General features: G+C 40.0%; 1 protein-coding gene across 1 annotated transcript in view; it reads right to left on the reverse strand.

Moving 5' to 3' along the window:
• Positions 1-18774, reverse strand: part of LOC119916213 (NLR family CARD domain-containing protein 3-like) — a 795320-nt gene that overhangs the window by 740745 nt on the left and 35801 nt on the right. Inside the window, 1 exon segment of the mRNA XM_038736183.1 lies at positions 14197-14203. Within this exon segment, the coding sequence (XP_038592111.1) occupies positions 14197-14203 (7 nt within the window).

Genomic DNA, 18774 nt, shown 5'->3' on the forward strand with positions numbered 1-18774 from the left:
GGTCATCTTTTCTACGACTGTTCATTCTGTAGCACAGTCTGGAGGGACCTTGAGAATTACATATATTCTAAAACACATACAATCACAGTTGTATGTGTCACAGAAAAGAAAAATGTCATTACCTACTTTGAATCTAAAGATAAGATCTTATGCACCATTGTGAATCTCTTCATTTTGTTTGGGAAATTTCATATTCACAAAGCTAAATGCTCTAGGTCTACCCCATGTTTTAAAGTACTCCTAATCGAAATAGATATGCATTTTGAGTCTCTTAAACTTGTATCAAACAAGAAAAGCATTTCAATTAGTAATATCTACTCAGAGCTATTCCTCTAAAAAATATCTTATGTCACCACCTGTTAAGATAGTCTGTCACTGTCAGGGGTTGGGGCGCAGAGTGCAGACTGAGGTGAGGACCCAAATGCAGACAATGGTGAGGCAAGAGGAGGATGCAGTTCAAAATAAAGTTTATTCAAATAACTAAACAGGCTTACGTGGAAGCTCGGAACAAGGGTCAAAACAAAGGTAATCCAGAAGAAGGCAAATCCAACACAAAGACAGAGTAATCCAAAATGGGGGGGAAAAACAGAAATCCAGGGAACAGAGCACCACGCAGAACACTCAACATAGACGCAAGGACAAGACAAAGACTGGAGAGACAAGCAGGCATACATATACACAGGGACTAACGAGCGGGGCGGGAGCAACACAGGTGAGCGGGATCAGGGCTAACGAGGCAGAGAGACAAGCAGGCAGGCAGAGAGACAGCAGGGGGAAACAGAGAGAACACTAGACAAGCAGACATGGGGGCAGAGTGAATAACCAAGAAGACAGAAACACACACAAGTTACAAAGAACCAGAACCTAAACGAGAACACAGAACTAGAACACAGAGTACAGAGGAGACCAAATCACAAAAATACAAACAAGGACCAGGAATCATTACCAAAACATGAACTAAGGACATGGAACTAAACTCAGACTCCCAAACAAGACGCACAGACGGAATCACAACAGTCACTTACTCACTTACTCATCTCTTAAGTTTGTCTTGTTTTTGTATTTCCTTTTGTTTTAGTTAATGTATTTGTTATTTAAGTTTATTGTTAAGTTATATATATATATTGCACTATTATGTTACATTAAGTCTTATATTATGTTTATAAGCTGGAATGTCTGAAACCAGATTTTCAATTAAAAACAAAAAAACAAAAAAAACGGACTACATTTGCTATCCCCTCAAAATAACACATCTCACACTCATTAATGTCTAAACTGTTGGCAACAAAAGTGAGTACAACCACCTCAGCTCTGTCTGTCCTAATCACTGAAATGGGGGCTGACCCAAAGACCTCAACACTAATATCAAGTCCCATGATGGTGCTACAGTGACTCCTAAGGGTATAAGACGCTGTGTACCCTTCAAGAACTGACTAACTGTTTGGATTTTGACTCTCACCTGCCCCGTTGAAATGGCAGCTGAGTACAATGTCATGGTCGATGCACATCTGCCACCATCCAACGACTGCAGGAAATGGAGAGTGATGGTTATTGAGCAGTTCTCCGGTACCTCACTCTGTTCCCTGCACCACTTGGAAAAATATCTTTCACTGATTAGCATAGAGCAGTGCCAAACTTTTTCACGTCAAGGACCCCTAAACTAACACAAATTGGACCACAGACTCCCATTTGATTAGATTTTGTCACACAAATGAGTGGAATTGAAGAAAAGGCTACGCTGACACGCTGAAGACACGCTGGCCAAGCATGAGCTAAGGCGTCTTGGCCTAAAAGACTGGTCATCTCCATTAGGGAGTACCAGAGGGAACAATTTTTTGACATTTCTGAGGCAAAGACATACTGGCTCCAAATCATTCCCACTACCTCTGGGTGGAGTCTACAGTCTCCTTGTGGCGGCCCTTGGCAGGGCAGCACATCTGCTGCACTGTTCTATGCCTTTGTGAGATGTACAGCCATGAGGCTCAGAAAGCAGGAAAATGCCCACGTGAAGAGCTGCTACCATCCTCTGTTTGGAGCAACAATATGCAGGAGTTACAGACATGTGAGCTCAACATGTCATTAAGTGAATCAGTCCTTACAAAATCTACTGAAATTTGAGTAATGCGGAAAATTTGAATTCAGCAAATATTATGCTGCTAATATTTAACAAACTATGTCTGAACTCAACAACATCATGAGCCCCTGCGGAAACACAACGCCGCTATCACAATCTAGGCTAACCATGTCTGCGTCGGAGTGTGTCTCCACACTCTTAGTAGTAGCACTGCCTAAAAAACTTAACAAATGCGACTACCACAGTAACTTAACACCTAATTAGCTATGTTGTAACCCTCCACAAGCAGAGAGTTAACAAGGCAACAGACCGTGCAATACAGAAAGAAGCAAAAACACCCCAGTTTTAAGCTACTGCAGGAACATCAAAGCCTGGTGAGAACCCATGACTGCAGTGTGCAGTTTGGGGAGTCAGATGTTTGACCCTATGCACCAGAAAAGAGTCCCACATGTGCAGAAATGTAATACGACATCCAGTGTTGGGCAAGTTACTTATACATTATAGATTACTAGCTACTGTCATTTGGGAGTAAATGCTTTACACTACTTTTGCGTTACTTTGAGTTACTTTCACTGCTATTTAACGCACATAACACAGTATTCTGATAAGATGTGCTGCATAGGGGGGTTCTAGTGATGTGCAGAGTTATATCCGCGGATTGGGGGGTCTTTGTCATAAAAATGTATCTTCTGATTAATAGCGGGGGTGAAATAGAATGAGTCTCCCTAGGGATATATCAGTATAATGAGGTATACCGATATAATTTCAAAAGAGATATAAAATTGGACAATACCGTTTATACTGATATAATTTCATGTTGAGTTAATAAGTTTCGTAAAGTCCTGCCAGCACCTGCTTCTCTCTCTCCCTCACCCCGCAGCCCCGCCCCTCGCTGTGCATCTGCACGCAGCCGTCTAATCACAAAGTCTCTAACAACATGGAAGGAGAAACAGCGTCGGTTCAGTCAGTGTTTCCCACACATGCACTTTACTTCAGCGGGACACGCAGGTATATTAACAGCCGCTCAGGTATATTTGGGGACACATTGTAGCATTTTTCAGAGAAACACAGTCATGTGTTTGTTACGTTAATAATACAGGCAGCCTCAGCCAGTACAAGCACAGCCAGAGATGTACAGCCAGCATCAGTCTTAAAGGTTTAGTGTGTAAGTTACATCCTTTCGTAACAGAGCACTGGAGAATAACAACATGAAATTACAATCCAAAACTGCATATTTTTTCTACCAGTACAGTAAAATTTTAGCTGGCTGATCTGAGCTCCGATGCTGGAAGCTGCCATTTTTATTGCCAATTAGTGATCAGCTGATTCTCACAAACGTAACATACAAAGCCAAAACAGAGCGAGAGTAACTACATGAAATGAATCCAGCTAACATAACACCACAAGCCAAAGCACAGCACTGGAGAATAAACCAATCCAACTAACAATACACTTTTTCTACCAGTCAGTAAAAGTTTAGCTGGCTGATGCTTCCATGTCCTAAGGTAACATTACGGTTTTATTGCCAATTAACTTACTGATGAGCTGATTGTCTCGCTAACATAACTGGCAAAGCCAAACCACAAGCTGGAGAAAAAGTTGGCGACATGAAATTAATCCATATTTCACACCACTGACAAGGGAAACACGTCTCTCTGTGATTATGGCCAGCTAATACCTAAAGCTATCAAACAACAGCTTTCATTTCCAGTCTGACAAACAAAGTTAATTAAGTTACCTGTCCAGCAGAAAACAGACAACTTCAGCACCGCTTTGAAAACATCTGTCCCACATTAAAGCCTTCCATCTCTGATAAAATCCACACAATCTGTGATTTCTGCCGTCAGCTGTCTGTTTTTGTCCCGACTGCGATTGGCTGCATGGTATAAATCCACAGGCTGTACTGTGCTCCTTCATTTGTCCAAATGTCACTTCTCTTCTTACTTCTAATAAACCAGAAGACTACTCAGAGACTGTTTATTATTATTATTAATATTATTATTCAGTTTTCTTCTTCTTTGTCTATTCAGTGTAGTGACGTGCGTCGACACTACCGGAATTACACAAGCAGAAGAGGAACTCCGTGATGACGAAACGCGATCTGTAGCGCTGTTTGTACGTTGACGGCTACGGGTAGGCGGGCAAGATGGCGCCTAGTAAAGTCGCAACAGTTTGTGGCTGAGTTGCCGTTTTAAATGTTCATACCTTATTATCCTCCTTTCAAACTCCATTTGAAAATTCATCTTTGCACTGTATCGCGTGGACTAACTTCACCGGGAAAGTGCTTTGCCAACATAGCAACTTTCACCAGAGACCACCGAGCACCGTTAGCCAGCTAACTACAACTCTGCCTATCCCCAGCTAAGCTAACTCTCAACATGTCTCCGTCTGAGCATGGCGTTAAGCGTAAAGATAAAGAAAAAATGTTTTCCACCAAAAACTTGACGAGAATCTCACCTAAAGACACAAAGGCAACTGCTGTAACCACTGGTGTCCAGCATGACTACTCTTTCTCCAACATCCGCAGCCAGACCCCAGAGCTATCAGCCATGCCAGAGTCTGACCCAGATACTCCTGCCAAACCAGAGGGAAAGAGAAAAAGGTGACTTAACTGTTACTGATTTGCAAAACAACATAGCTGCCATTATCAACGTGCGAGCTGATAATCTGGAGAGCATGATCAATCATAACACGGTCAGCATCGAAGGCCTGAAAAAATCAATTGACTTTGTGTTTACCGAGATTGAAAGACTGAAAACAGTCATGAGATCGACAAAGACCAAGTGTGAGAATAATATCCAGATGGTGTCCGAGATGGAACTGAAAATCAACGAGGCTGAAAGGTATTAGTGCAGATGGAACCTCAGACTCCACGGTATCCCTGAGATCAAACAAGAAAACATAAAGGAGAAAGTTACCGACATTTGCTGTGCCGTTGTCGGGGAGACGCATTCAAAGTTCAAAGTCTACCGTCTGGGCTGCTATAACGATGCGCAGAAGAGACCAAGGACGACTATCATCCGCTTTCCCAACAGATCAGCGCGGGACTTGGTGTGGAGAATGGCAAAGGGCTGTAGCTTCCTCAAAGAGAACGACCTTTGGTTTACAGAAGATCTGACAAAGCTCTGCGGAAGAAACTTTGGCCACTGATTGATACGGCCAAGAAACAAGGAAAGAAAGCTCACTTTGCTGGAACTCGCGTGATAATAGAAGGGAAGGAGATACGCCTACTGCTGTCTGCACTACAAGCACAACTGACTCCGACTAACACTGCAAGTCCTCCCTGATGGTCATCTATTGTCACGATTCACAATTTGCATAATTACTGTTCATAGGTAGGCCTACATCTCTACTTAAAGCTAATGGGCCCTGTAAGCATAAAGTTATGTGGTTAAAGTTAATCCTTCCAGGTTGGCTTAGTCCAAAGTCCTTAGACTTAGTTTTCTTAAGGGATGAAAATTGTTTATTTTATTGTTGTTTAATTAAAGGAATACTTATTACACTGTCTTTATCAGTTGTTTCTCTCACTGCCAGGGGATTAAGAGAGAATATTAAGCGTAAAGCTCTGTTTTTATTCGTAAAACAGCAAAAGGCTAATTTTATTGTTTTTTCAAGGATCACACTCTGGTAAATGATGCTGCCTTTTGAAAAACTCAATAGGGAATTGTCATACGGTTCAGAGAGATCTGCAGGGGTTGCAATCTTAAAGAATAACTTTGATGGAGAAGTGTCTTGCACTCAGAAAGTGACCCCAATGGCCGTTACATATTATTAATTGTTAATATTGATAACAACATTCTCATGCTTGCCAACATTTATGGGTATAACACCAGACATGAAAATGACTTTTTCCTTGATATTTTGGAATCCTGTTTTTCATATTGGTTATCCAAATACCCAAATTTACTGCTTCTGATGGGTGGTGACTTCAACATTGCTTTGAATCAGAGGTCACTAATAGGCGCACCGCTGTCCTCTCCGGACTGCCAACCTACAGCCGATTTATTATAGAAACTTACTACCTCGTGACAGAGCGTTTATATTTTAACCTGCACAGCTTTTCTAGCATTTACTGTACTGGTTTAGCGGACCATGAAACTCACATACCAATTGCATGTGCTCTATTCGTTTCATGTGACGCTGCTCATCCAATCTGTGCATTCCGCCGCTTGCGAGTCGAGTCTGCGAGATTCACCAGAGACACACACGAATTGAGGAGACTATAGGGAAAAGAGTTTTCACATGAATGTTTTACAAGAATGTACAGATTTTTACATGTACATTCCTCCCACGGGCAGTTCAAAACCAGAATATCTCATAGAACTCCAATGCTAGCTGGCAGGACAAACTAGAGCTCACATTTCTCACTGAACAAGCGAAAGTAGGAGTAGTACCTCTATAAGAGGGAATGAAAGAGAAGAGGAGGCATTACAGCTGTTCATTTGTTATGATGTGTTGAGTGTTTATTAAAAAAAAGACTGCACTTCATCACTTCAAGCTACACTTGTTATTTCATTTTTTTCTAAAAATTAGGCACTTTATTTTAGTTTACTTCAATTTAGAATTTATTATTACAGCAGTTATTATTTATTATCCCTCCAGTTTGATGTGAAAACTGACTGAAATATTATTTGATTTGCAGTCCGTTGTTGACTAAAAACATGTGTTGATACAACTATACGGTACTGAATGTTAATGAAAATTAGTTGTTTTGATGTTCCAGACCTTTGCTTCAGGAAATTTTCTCTAACTGGACCTCTTTGAATTCTAATTGAATACCCCTGCTTTAAATGGTTCCCTAGACAGATGGCCTCCAAATTCATAGAATTCCTCATCTTCCAATTTGCTGATATTTATGCAAAAATTGGAGGGAAAAAAATCATACTGTTAAACTCATGGAAAAATAAGGCTTGAACTTCAATGTCACGTATTGATTTTTGGTTAATTTCTGACCACTTTAATAGTGATAATGTTTTCGTCGATATACTAACAACTCCCTTAACAGACCACAGAGCTGTGTCACTCCAAATCTCTCTTAGTTCCAAAGCTAGTCAAGCATTAAGAGGCTCCTATTGGAAACTTAATAATGCTACTTTAAAAAAATGACCTAGTAATTAATAAGATCCAAACATTGATTAATTGTTTCTGGAACAAGGCCTTAATAGAGAAATGCTTTTCCAGAAACTGGGAGCTCTTTAAATTTGAGGTGTCAAAATTCTTAAGAGGGTATGGGTCCTTCTTGTCCAAATCTAGAAAAGCTGAAGAAACAGAGATAATTACCAGAAAGCCACTCTTTTTCAGATTATGCCTGACAATCTATCAGAAAATGATAAACAGGATTTAATTTTACAGCAAAATCGCCTGAATGAAATATACAGAGAAAAGAGGGAGCCTTTCTGAGGTCAAGGTGTCAGTGGTTGGAGGAAGGCGAGCAAAACACTGCTTATTTCTTCCAATTAGAATCCCACAACAAATCCAACTCTATTCAAAAACTCAGTATTAATGGTGTTATTTCTGATAATCCCCAAAAGACAGCTAAGTACTGTTCCACTTTTTATAAAAATTTGTATACATCTCAGTATAATGAGGCAGCAGCTAACACCTTTTTAGGATACCTCACTAAAACAAAATCAATATTGAATGACCAAAAAGATTTTTGTGATAACCCAATAACTGCAGATAAAGTTCGGTCTGCCATTCACCATCTAAAACTTGGTTTTAAAACAGGTCTCAGAATTCCTCTCACGGAAAGACCTCCTATATCCATATCAGTCTGGTTTTAAGAGTACCCACTCTACTGAAACGGCTCTTCTGTCTGTAAGAGAAGCCCTAAGGTCAGCTAAAGCTGCAGCCCAATCCTCGGTTCTTATCCTGCTTGACCTATCAGCTACCTTTGACACAGTCAACCACAGGATCCTGCTATCCGCGCTCTCAGCAATGGGCATCTCGAGTAAAGCCATCTCGGCGCAGATCACGGACTGTCTCTTGGACATATCTGCGTGGATGATAGCTTGCCACCTTCAACTAAACCTCTCTAAGACTGAACTCTTGGTCATTCCAGCCAAGCAATCTATCCACCATAACATCAAACTACAAATTGACTCCTCAACCATCACTCCAACTAAGGTGGTGAGAAACTTGGGTGTCATGATTGATGACCAGCTGTCCTTTTCAGACCATGTTGCTGCTGTCTCTCGGTCTTGCCACTTTGCTCTATACAATATAAGGAATATCAGGCCCTACCTCACTCAGTACGCCACCCAGGGGCGTCCCTCTCTAACTTCAAGAAGCTCTTGAAATCTCACACTTATGAACACTTCCTCTTATAACACCTCTAACTCCTAACCTCTAACATGCACTTCCTGGGCTCTTCTTCTTCTATCCCCTACAATTATCTTGTTTTGATTGCACTTTTTGCTAACTCTTACTTCCTTCCCTAGGCATTTACCCCATTGATGTGATATGTACAATGAGCTCTTAGTAGTATTTATTGCTGCTCTTACTAGTATGTATTGTCAGTTGATGCTCTGTTGAAGCTCGTATGTGTTCCTCAAATGTAAGTCGCTTTGGATAAAAGCGTCGGCCAAATGAGTAAATGTAAATGTAAAACTTAACAAATCTCCAGGTGTTGATGGCTTAACTGCTGAATTATATATTGCTTTTGCAGAACAGCTTGCTCCCTTCCTTCATGGCGTATAAACAGAAAGCATTGAAAGCCAAACGCCCATCTCCGCCCCCCTCCACTTTATCTCAAGGACTTATAACCTTAATTCCAAAACATAGGAAAGACCCGCTGTGCACTGACAACTGGCGACTAATCTCCCTTTTTAATAATGATTACAAAATCCTAGCTCTAGTTTTTGCCAAAAGATTAAAATCTGTTTTGGACCAAATTATTGATAAAAACCAAACCGGGTTTATGAGGCATAGACATACAGGTGCTGGCCATATAATTAGAATATCATCAAAAAGTTTATTTATTTCAGTAATTCCATTCAAAAAGTGAAACTTGTATAATGTATACATTCATTCCACACAGACTGATATATTTCAAGTGTTCATTCCTTTTAATTTTGATGATTATAACTGACAACCAATGAAAACCCCAAAATCAGTATCTCAGAAAATTAGAATATTGTGAAAAGGTTCAATATTGAAGAAACCTGGTGCCACACTCTAATCAGCTTATTAACTCAAAATACCTACAAAGGCCTTTAAATGGTCTCTCAGTCTAGTTCTGTAGACAACACAATCATGGGGAAGACTGCTTGACAGATGTTCAAAAGACGACCACCGACACCTTGCACAAGGAGGGCAAGACACAAAAGGTCATTGCTAAAGAGGCTGGCTGTTCACAGAGCTCTGTGTCCAAGCACATTAATAGAGAGGCGAAGGGAAGGAAAAGATGTGGTAGAAAAAAGTGTACAAGCAATAGGGATAACCGCACCCTGGAGAGGATTGTGAAACAAAACCCATTCAAAAATGTGGGGGAGATTCACAGAGTGGACTGCAGCTGGAGTCCGTGCTTCAAGAACCACCACGCACAGACGTATGCAAGACATGGGTTTCAGCTGTCGCAGTCCTTGTGTCAAGCCACTCTTGAACAAGACATGGCGTCAGAAGCGTCTCTCCTGGGCTAAAGACAAAAAGGACTGGACTGCTGCTGAGTGGTCCAAAGTTATGTTCTCTGATGAAAGTAAATTTTGCATTTCCTTTGGAAATCAAGGTCCCAGAGTCTGGAGGAAGAGAGGAGAGGCAAGTTTCCACAGTCAGTGATGGTTTGGGGTGCCATGTCATCTGCTGGTGTTGGTCCACTGTGTTTTCTGAGGTCCAAGGTCAACGCAGCCGTCTACCAGGAAGTTTTAGAGCACTTCATGCTTCCTGCTGCTGACCAACTTTATGGAGATACAGATTTCATTTTCCAACAGGACTTGGCACCTGCACACAGTGCCAAAGCTACCAGGACCTGGTTTAAGGACCATGGTATCCCTGTTCTTAATTGGCCAGCAAACTCACCTGACCTGAACCCTATAGAAAATCTATGGGGTTCAGGTTCTATGGGGAAGATGCGACACGCCAGACCCAACAATGCATAAGAGCTGAAGGCCACTATCAGAGCAACCTGGGCTCACATAACACCTGAGCAGTGCCACAGACTGATCGACTCCATGCCACGCCACATTGCTGCAGTAATTCAGGCAAAAGGAGCCCCAACTAAGTATTGAGTGCTGTACATGCTCATACTTTTCATGTTCATACTTTTCAGTTGGCCAACATTTCTAACAATCCTTTTTTTGTATTGGTCTTAAGTAATATTCTAATTTTCGGAGATACTGAATTTGGGATTTTCATTAGTTGTCAGTTTTAATCATCAAAATTAAATGAAATAAACAAATGAAATATATCAGTCTGTGTGTAATGAATGAATATAATATCCAAGTTTCACTTTTTGAATGGAATTACTGAAATAAATCAACTTTTTGATGATATTCTAATTATATGACTTGATAGGACTGATCTTACTGATGATGATGGCTATATACTGTTTTTAGATTTCCGCAAGGCTTTTGACACAGTCGAACACTTCTTTCTCTTACAGGCCTTGGATAAATTTGGCTTTGGGACTTACTTTTGTGCAGCCATTAAAACCATGTATAAGAATGCAAATTGCTAAATTAAACTATATGCAGGCACCTCACCTAGATTTTACCTAAAGTGCTGTGTCAGGCAGGCGTGTCCTGTCTCACCATACTTGTTTCTGATCTGTGCTCAATTACTCTCAGATTTTATTAAGACCTGCCCCTTGAAAGGTATCACAATAGCTGGAAAAGAAATAATAATTAGTCAACTAGCTGATGATACCACTTTATTTTTAAAGGATGCCTCACAGGTTTCAGTTGCTATTAATTACTATACAATTAAGACATTCTCTAAAGCCTCCTCTCTTTTTTTAAATATCAGTTAGCCTGAGCTGCTCGCCCTCAAAAGCTGCAATGTTATGTCTATTTCTACCATTCCAGTGAAAGAGTCCGTCACCTACCTTGGATTTGCTATCAATAAAAACAACAACACCAGATGCTCCTTCAATTTCAACCCAGTGGTAGGAAAGGTGCAGAAAAAAATTAATTTATGGCTTCAAAGAGACTTATCTCTTAAAGGAAGAATTTTGCTTACCAAAGCTGAGGGCATATCTCATTTTACTTATGCAACCTTATCTCTAGATGTCAACAAATGGACCTCTACGGTCATCGATAACCTGCTATTCAACTTATTATGGAAAAATAGAACCCATTATGTTAGAAAATCAGTATTAATGATGTATGTAAATGTTGTCTAAACTTTCTTGACTTATCCACCCTCAACAATACCTTTAAGATAAATTGGATAAACAGTTTTTAAAAAATCCAAACTCAATCTGGAATTTTCTTCTGAACTAGCTGTTTTCAAAGCTTGGAGGTCTTAAGTTCCTCCTACTTTGCAGCTACAATGTTGAAAAAATCCCCTTAAAGTTATCAAATTCTTTCCTGGTCCTTAGTTTATAAACACAACATTTCCCCGCACAAATACTACATCTGGAACAACAGAGACATTCTGTATAAACACAAATCATTGTTCTTGGAAAACTGGTTTACCTATGGAATTTATCTGGTTCTACAGCTCCTCAGTTCTAGTGGTGAATTATTGTCATACTACGAACTTCTAGACAAGTATGGTATTCCTATACTGCCAAAGGAATATGCCTTAGTTTTTGATGCAATCCCTTCTGGTGCTCTAATGCTCCTTAAAAATCATATAGTATCCCTACCAACTTTTTTGCCACTGGATCCTTCTACGATGACTGTTGGCCAGATCTGCTTCTCCTCTAACTTGAGAACCAATAACCGATCTATACGTACTCTGTTTCAAAAATAAATAGTCTCTGTTCCAAATATTGTTCCTTATTGTAATAACCTTACTCCAAATCTGGACTGGGAAAAAATTTGGTGCCTACCTTCCAAATATATAATTTTAAATAAGGTTAAGGAAGTATCTTTTAAAATGCTGCATCGCTTTTATCCCTCCGAGGTATTTCTACGAAGATATAAAAAGGACATTGATGTGGACTGCTCATTTTGTCAAATGGCTGAAGAAGACTTGCATCATTTATTTTGGTCTTGTCCCCACTTCTGCACTTTTTGGCAAGACATCTGTACATTTATCTCCCAATATATTGACTCTGAATTCTTACTTTCCTATGACAATGTATTGGGGGTTTTTTTTACCAGTGTTTTTCAAGTGTTAACTACTTATTCATACTTTCAGCTAGAAGCTCCATTCAAAATGGAAAAGATTCCACATCTTTCCTTCTGTCTTCGTATTATTCAATTTTCAAATCCTATTCAAACTCTTCAGTCTATTCAACTTTCTTTGAAACATCGTTATAATGAAAGTCAATGAGAAAATCATTCAAACTCACGGATCTTCAACCTCTTCCCACCAATTCACACATTCAAGTAGCAACGCCATTCCACCTTTAAAACGTTCACAAACCTTTGGACTCTTTCCAGTGAATTCAACTTTTTCACATCTCTTATACTTTTCACACAGTGTCAATTTAAGTTTCATGTCGTTTTCATCCTATTTTCTGAGTTTATAATGGGAGCGATTGGGACGGAATGTTGGGACTAGAGAGGACCAACTGACACAGTGGGAATTCACTTCAAAATATTCTGAAAAACTTGTCTTCAACTCGCTGTATCTCCCACAATTTTCACAGTACATACATGATTATTTCACAAGTCGTAGGAAAACTTGTTCTGCCGCTGATGTGTAACTTTGAAAGCAGTCAGACTTACAGAGCTTGCACAGTCAGCTTGGAAGTGGGAGCATTGCCAACCAACTGCCGCATAGACTCCTATACTAAAAAAGTGCTGCAGTTTCAGGAAAGAGTCAGAAATGTGGACAACTCTGTACTGCTGCTGTGAAGCCATTTTTGACAGTAGACACACAAATCTAGGACATCATCTTTATGAGGATCTTATCTCTCTAACAATCTGGTTACTTTGGCACTGGGAGTCACAATCTGTTCTATAGGAGCAGGAGAATCAGAGCTGTGCTTCAGGTTAAAACTCAACGAGATCAGCTGTCTAAGCCTGTCTAAGTCAGACAGCTTTTAGCATCGCCATGGAAACCTGGGAATGCTGGCTCAGCACACAGCTGATTGAGATGATGTAATGATGTAATGCAGACAACTCAGTAAACATGGCCCTTCACTACATCCTCCAGCACCTGGACTCTCCAGCAAACTACACCAGGATCCTGTTTGTGGATTGCTGCAGGACAAGTTCTCCTAGCTGATCATGCTTGCAGGTGTATCACAGACTTACTGTCCAGCAGCAAGCGGCACGTGAACCTGGGAAAACATGTTTCTGACTCCAGGACCATCAGCACTTTTTCCCTTCAAGACCGTGTTCTTTCCCCTCTGCTCTCCTCCCTGAACACCAACAGCTGCACCTCCACTCACCAAACCACCAAGCTCCTAAAGTGTGCAGAGGACACCACCTTCACTGGGCTCATCTTTTTTTTTTGGGGGGGTCTGCCCACAGGTGGGAGACTGATCATCTGGAGGAGCCAGATCAATCTGGACCTCAGTGCTCTGAAGACAGTGGAGATGGGCGGGTATTCCAGGAAGAGCTCAGCCACACCTATCAATCTGTGCAACTTCATACGTAACATTGTGGAGTCCTTCTGCTTACTTAGGATCTTCAGTGGGTGTTGATGCGCTTATGTCACCTTCATACTGTAATAGTCACCTATTCTGCCTTCAGGTACAGCTTTTAATGTGTTGGTAAACATGCTTTTATATGTATTGGTTCTGCCTTCATGTGTAAAAAAGCAACTGTATATCAGAAGCCTGTGGTGTATCACGGATTGTTTGACCTTGAAGGACCTTTCTGTATGTATTTTTTCCCACTCATTATTGTTTTGCCACGGGGTAGGTTTTAAAAGGAGAGTGGGAAGTGACGTTTGGGGGGAACTCTGGAGTGCAACAGGTGGAGCGGTCTGAGTTTAGTGGGCTCTGTGTAATGTTTGCCAGACGAACTCAACAATCGGACAAAGCAACTCTTTTTGCCAGATTATATGTTGACACTTTTCTGGACTGCGGAATCATCCCATTGGATAAACAGACTGGGGCGAGGTAGTGGAAGTTAACTGTGGAATATTATGGACTGCGGCGGCTCGCCACGCTTCACCTGGTATCTTTGTTTTGTTTTTTTTCCTTCTTCTTCTTACTGGAGGTAATCTGGTTCCATCTGGATAATTTAAGTTATTGGAATGAACATTTGAACTGCTGGGACATTGGGGGTTTTGGAGGGTGAATTGAATGTATGTCAGAAATGATGATAATGTCTGTAATGTTTGTTTGATGTGTCGGAGGGCGGCCGAGCCTCCAGCGACTATCTGTGAGTGTTGCCTGCCGTGGTATAACCTGGTATATCTTTAAATACACGCTGTGAAACCCATCCTATGGACTTTTTTCGTTAATATAGAATTTTTTTCAAGTGCGTACAGGTGCAAGTTAATTGCTTATCTGGTTTAGGTAGGGCTTGTTTAACTAAGGTAAGCAGGCTGCTGATTGTAATCTCCTAGGCAGGTATCAGATCCGCCCGTAACCTTGGTTAGCTTCCCTTGCTGTTTTGGTGTAAGGCGAATTGTTACTATAGTAATTACACCATTCGAAACTTTTACAAGTCTTCATACTCCTTTCTAAAGATCTCAGGTCATATCTTCACAACACTGGGGACTTTCTCACATTTCTTCAACTTCTTTATGTCCTTCAAGCAAAAAACTGTTCTACATTTATCAGTATATCAGTATATATGACCTTACTATAAAATTTAAAAAATTCAAAGTAGCTTAGATGTAACTAAGCTACTTTTGCCACGTTGCCGTAGCTTAGCTTGCTACATTTCACTGGGGGGTAGCTTCTGTGTAGTGAAGCTTCATCTAATGTAGAGTAGCTAGTAGCTTAGCTCACTACATTTTCCATGTAGCTTGCCCAACACTGCCCAAAACTCAAAGGTGGCTAGAGGCCCCTAACTTCCAGCACTACTACCTAGCCAGCCAACTCCAATATATTACCAAATGGACTCATAATACCCACCATCATCATTCATGGCTAAATATAGAACAAACGGAATGTTAACAAATAGCAATCAAGGACCTACCCTTCCTTAGCAAAACTATTAATAAACACTACTGCTTTAAAAATACCATAGTTGCCACAACTCTGTCAGCCTAGTGGAAAGTCAATAAAATTACAAACTACACAATGTCACCTAGCCAATATACACCCATTTAGCATAACCCAGGTATTGTAGTAAACAAATCAGCTACGACAGGCACTAAATGGAAGGAAAAAGGAAGAACACATCTACACCACACTAAAAATAATACATTAGTTACTTTCCAACAGTTAATGCAAAAATTTAGTTCAGAATGCAGCACCCCGTCCGGTTTTTGATCAGCCCAAAAGGACTCATGTCACTCCATTACTCACTGACCACCACTGGCTCCCTATGGCCTCTCAAATCTAATTCAAGCCCCTTAATGCTGCATACAGAGTGACTAAACTCCATAATACAAGTTTACGATCCTTCTAGATCTTGTGCCGTATTGATGCTTTGTTGATGCTTGTATGTTGTTCCTCAAACATAAGTATCTTTGGATAAATGCGTCTGCCAAAGGAGTAAATGTAAATGTCTTCATAAAAGGCAATAATTACAATACACTCAATTAAAACACGCAATTAAGGCAAATATTAACATATCCAATAACAACCATCAACCACCATCGCTATTAAACACCATCAATAAAACTGTTAATTCAAACAAACATCTATCACAATTATATAAACTTCTGTCTTCCATTGATTCCACCAAATCTCTCCCAATAAATAAATGGGAAAAAGATCTCAACTTCAGCACTAATAATGAATTCTATGAAAAAACATCTTCAACATGTCAAAAAAATCTATACAAGATGGCTCTGCACACCAGTAAAACAATTAAATAAATAATCACTAAACTATCACAGTTCTTTGAATACAACATCCCCCTATCCCCATTACTGTGTCTACTAGGAGATTCGGATATACTTGACACATCACAAAAACAAATCACAACACCCCTTCTAGTACCCCTAACTACAGCCAAAAAACTATTTTACTCAACTGGAAGAATAGAAAACCACTCAATATTCCATAGTGGTTAAATCTTTTAACGGAACATGTAATGCTGGAACAAATCTCAGCCAAACAAAAAAAACATATTGAATCAAACAAAATTTCTTACATCTCTCTGCCACCAACTTAGTGCCACAGTAAATACAAACAAACAACCTATGTACATCCCCATACATAAACAGCATTAGGATCATACACACACACTCTAGTAAACACGCTTTCATTTTGGACATTTTCACTTAGGGGCGTTCTCACTTTTGTTGCCAGCAGTTTAGACATTAATGGCTGTGTGATGTGTTATTATACAAGCTGTACACTCACTACTTTACATTGTAGCAAAGTGTCATTTCTTCAGTGTTGTCACATGAAAAGATATAATCATATATTTACAACAATGTGAGGAGTGTACTCACTTTTGTGAGCTACTGTAAGTATGTGTGTGTCTGTCTATATGTATGTATATACACTGTATATTGTTCTTTTTGTATATTCCGTTTCTTTCTTTCATTGGTAGCAGTAATCCTCTACTCCATCACTATCATTATTATTATTATTATTATCATCATCAGTGTCGACCTTCTTTATCCATTGTGATTTATTTATCTCAATCATCCATCATATTGGTTTGTTTCTACTAACACTCCCACAAGTATCATACATGACTCAAATTTTATTATGCCCAAACTAACTCTATAAAGTTGTTTCCCTTAAACACCCTTCTACCATATATTTTCTTCACCCACAAGTACAGATAACCTGTTTCCTACACCCTTACTTTTCTAGCCGATGTCTTATTATGTTCCCACTCCCTTCATCTGTAATCTCTAATAGATTTAGGTATACTTTTTGTGTTTTCTATGTTGATTAGGATTTTAGACTGGGGCATGTGCCATACGTCATCACATGGATTTTAATTTTACAAATAAGTTTCATTTGGCTGAAAACGACACAAACAAGTGACAAAGACAGTAACATTTAGTGTTAGAGATGTTAATGATTAATCTTAACTATGTATATGTATGTTTTAATTTATACTATAAATCCCATGTCAAAAATTATTCATACTTACTTAACAAAACTTTCTCAGTAACTAATGGCAAGCCATTACAACAATTAAGCAGTTCATATAATTGTTAACAATCTTTTTGCATGTCTCCACTGGGATTTTGCGATGATCTTATGTCTTTGAGGTTGGAAGGCCTCTTTGTCATACCTCGGGTCTTTGGTTCCCTCCACAGATTCTCGACGGGATCAGGTCTGGATTCTGTCTGGGCTACTCCAAAATGTTGATATTGTTGTCTTTGTACCATTTCTTGACCACTTTGACAGTATCTTACTGATCACTGTCTTGTTGATTGATCCAGTGCTTCCGAAGACCATATATTTTTTTCCTGCCTTTATCCTCCAAAATCTATATTCTGTCCTCTTTTTTTGTCATTTACTTTGACAAGGTTGCCTGGCCCATTGGCTGCAAAACACCCCAAAGCATTACATTCCCACCACCATCCTTGACTGTTGAGATGGTGTTCTCGGGGTTGAATGTTTCTCCTTTCTTTCACCAAACAACAGCCTTGTCCCTGTGTCCAAACAACTCAATTGATGATGAAAATATTTCTTCTTTTTCCAGGTGAACTTTTGCAAGGGCTAGGCAAGCTTTTGTGTGTCCAGAGTATCTCAGGATGGCCTTGGTGGTGATCCGGGGATTCTTCTTGGCCACCATTCTTGCAAGCGCAGCTCACTTTTGGCTTCCTTTTCTTCCCTTTGAGGTTTTTCAGTGTGGAACTTGTTGTACTTCTTGATTATGCATTGTACTGTGGCCACTATCCGCCTGAAATAACTTTGATATGGCTTTATAGCTTTTCACAGTCTCATGAGCAGCCACAATGTGCAACTGGAGGTCCTCAGTAAGCTCTACTGTTTTAGGCATGACTTGCAGTTGACTACTTACTAACTAGAGAACTACTGTTTCAGCTGTTCACAATTTATAGGTGATTTATAGGTGATTATAATACGCTGTCATGGTAGAACTTAAAAGACCAAAATGGTTTGGAAACTTATTTCTTGAAAACAATGCAACAATTTCAAGGGGTATGAATCATTTTTGGCATGGCATTTTTAGCACAAATTTAGTATAGAAATATTTAGAATTAAAGCTGCAAGCAGCGTTGTGCGGGCCCTCGCACTTGTAGCGTGTCCGGGTGTGAGCCGGCCGAGTTGCACATTCTGGAGCTCTGCCGGTACGGCTGTGAATTTGCTACGCGGTTCCGACGCCCCATGAAGGTGCTATATGTCACTTCCTGTGTCCCCTATGTGGAGCTACATAGCACTTGCCGCTATGAATATAAATCGGTATTGGTGTGTAGATGTCTGCGGGGTGGGAGAGTTATCAAGCACGTAAAGTTTGTTTCAGATGTGAGCATGTACACTGAAGTTACAACAACTTCCTGTGTCATGGCGAAGACTTGATCTTTGACGC

This window comes from Micropterus salmoides, unplaced genomic scaffold (assembly GCF_014851395.1).
Source record: "Micropterus salmoides isolate LMB-PRFRI ecotype aquatic unplaced genomic scaffold, ASM1485139v1 Ms_hic_scaffold_1, whole genome shotgun sequence".
NCBI lineage: Eukaryota > Metazoa > Chordata > Actinopteri > Centrarchiformes > Centrarchidae > Micropterus > Micropterus salmoides.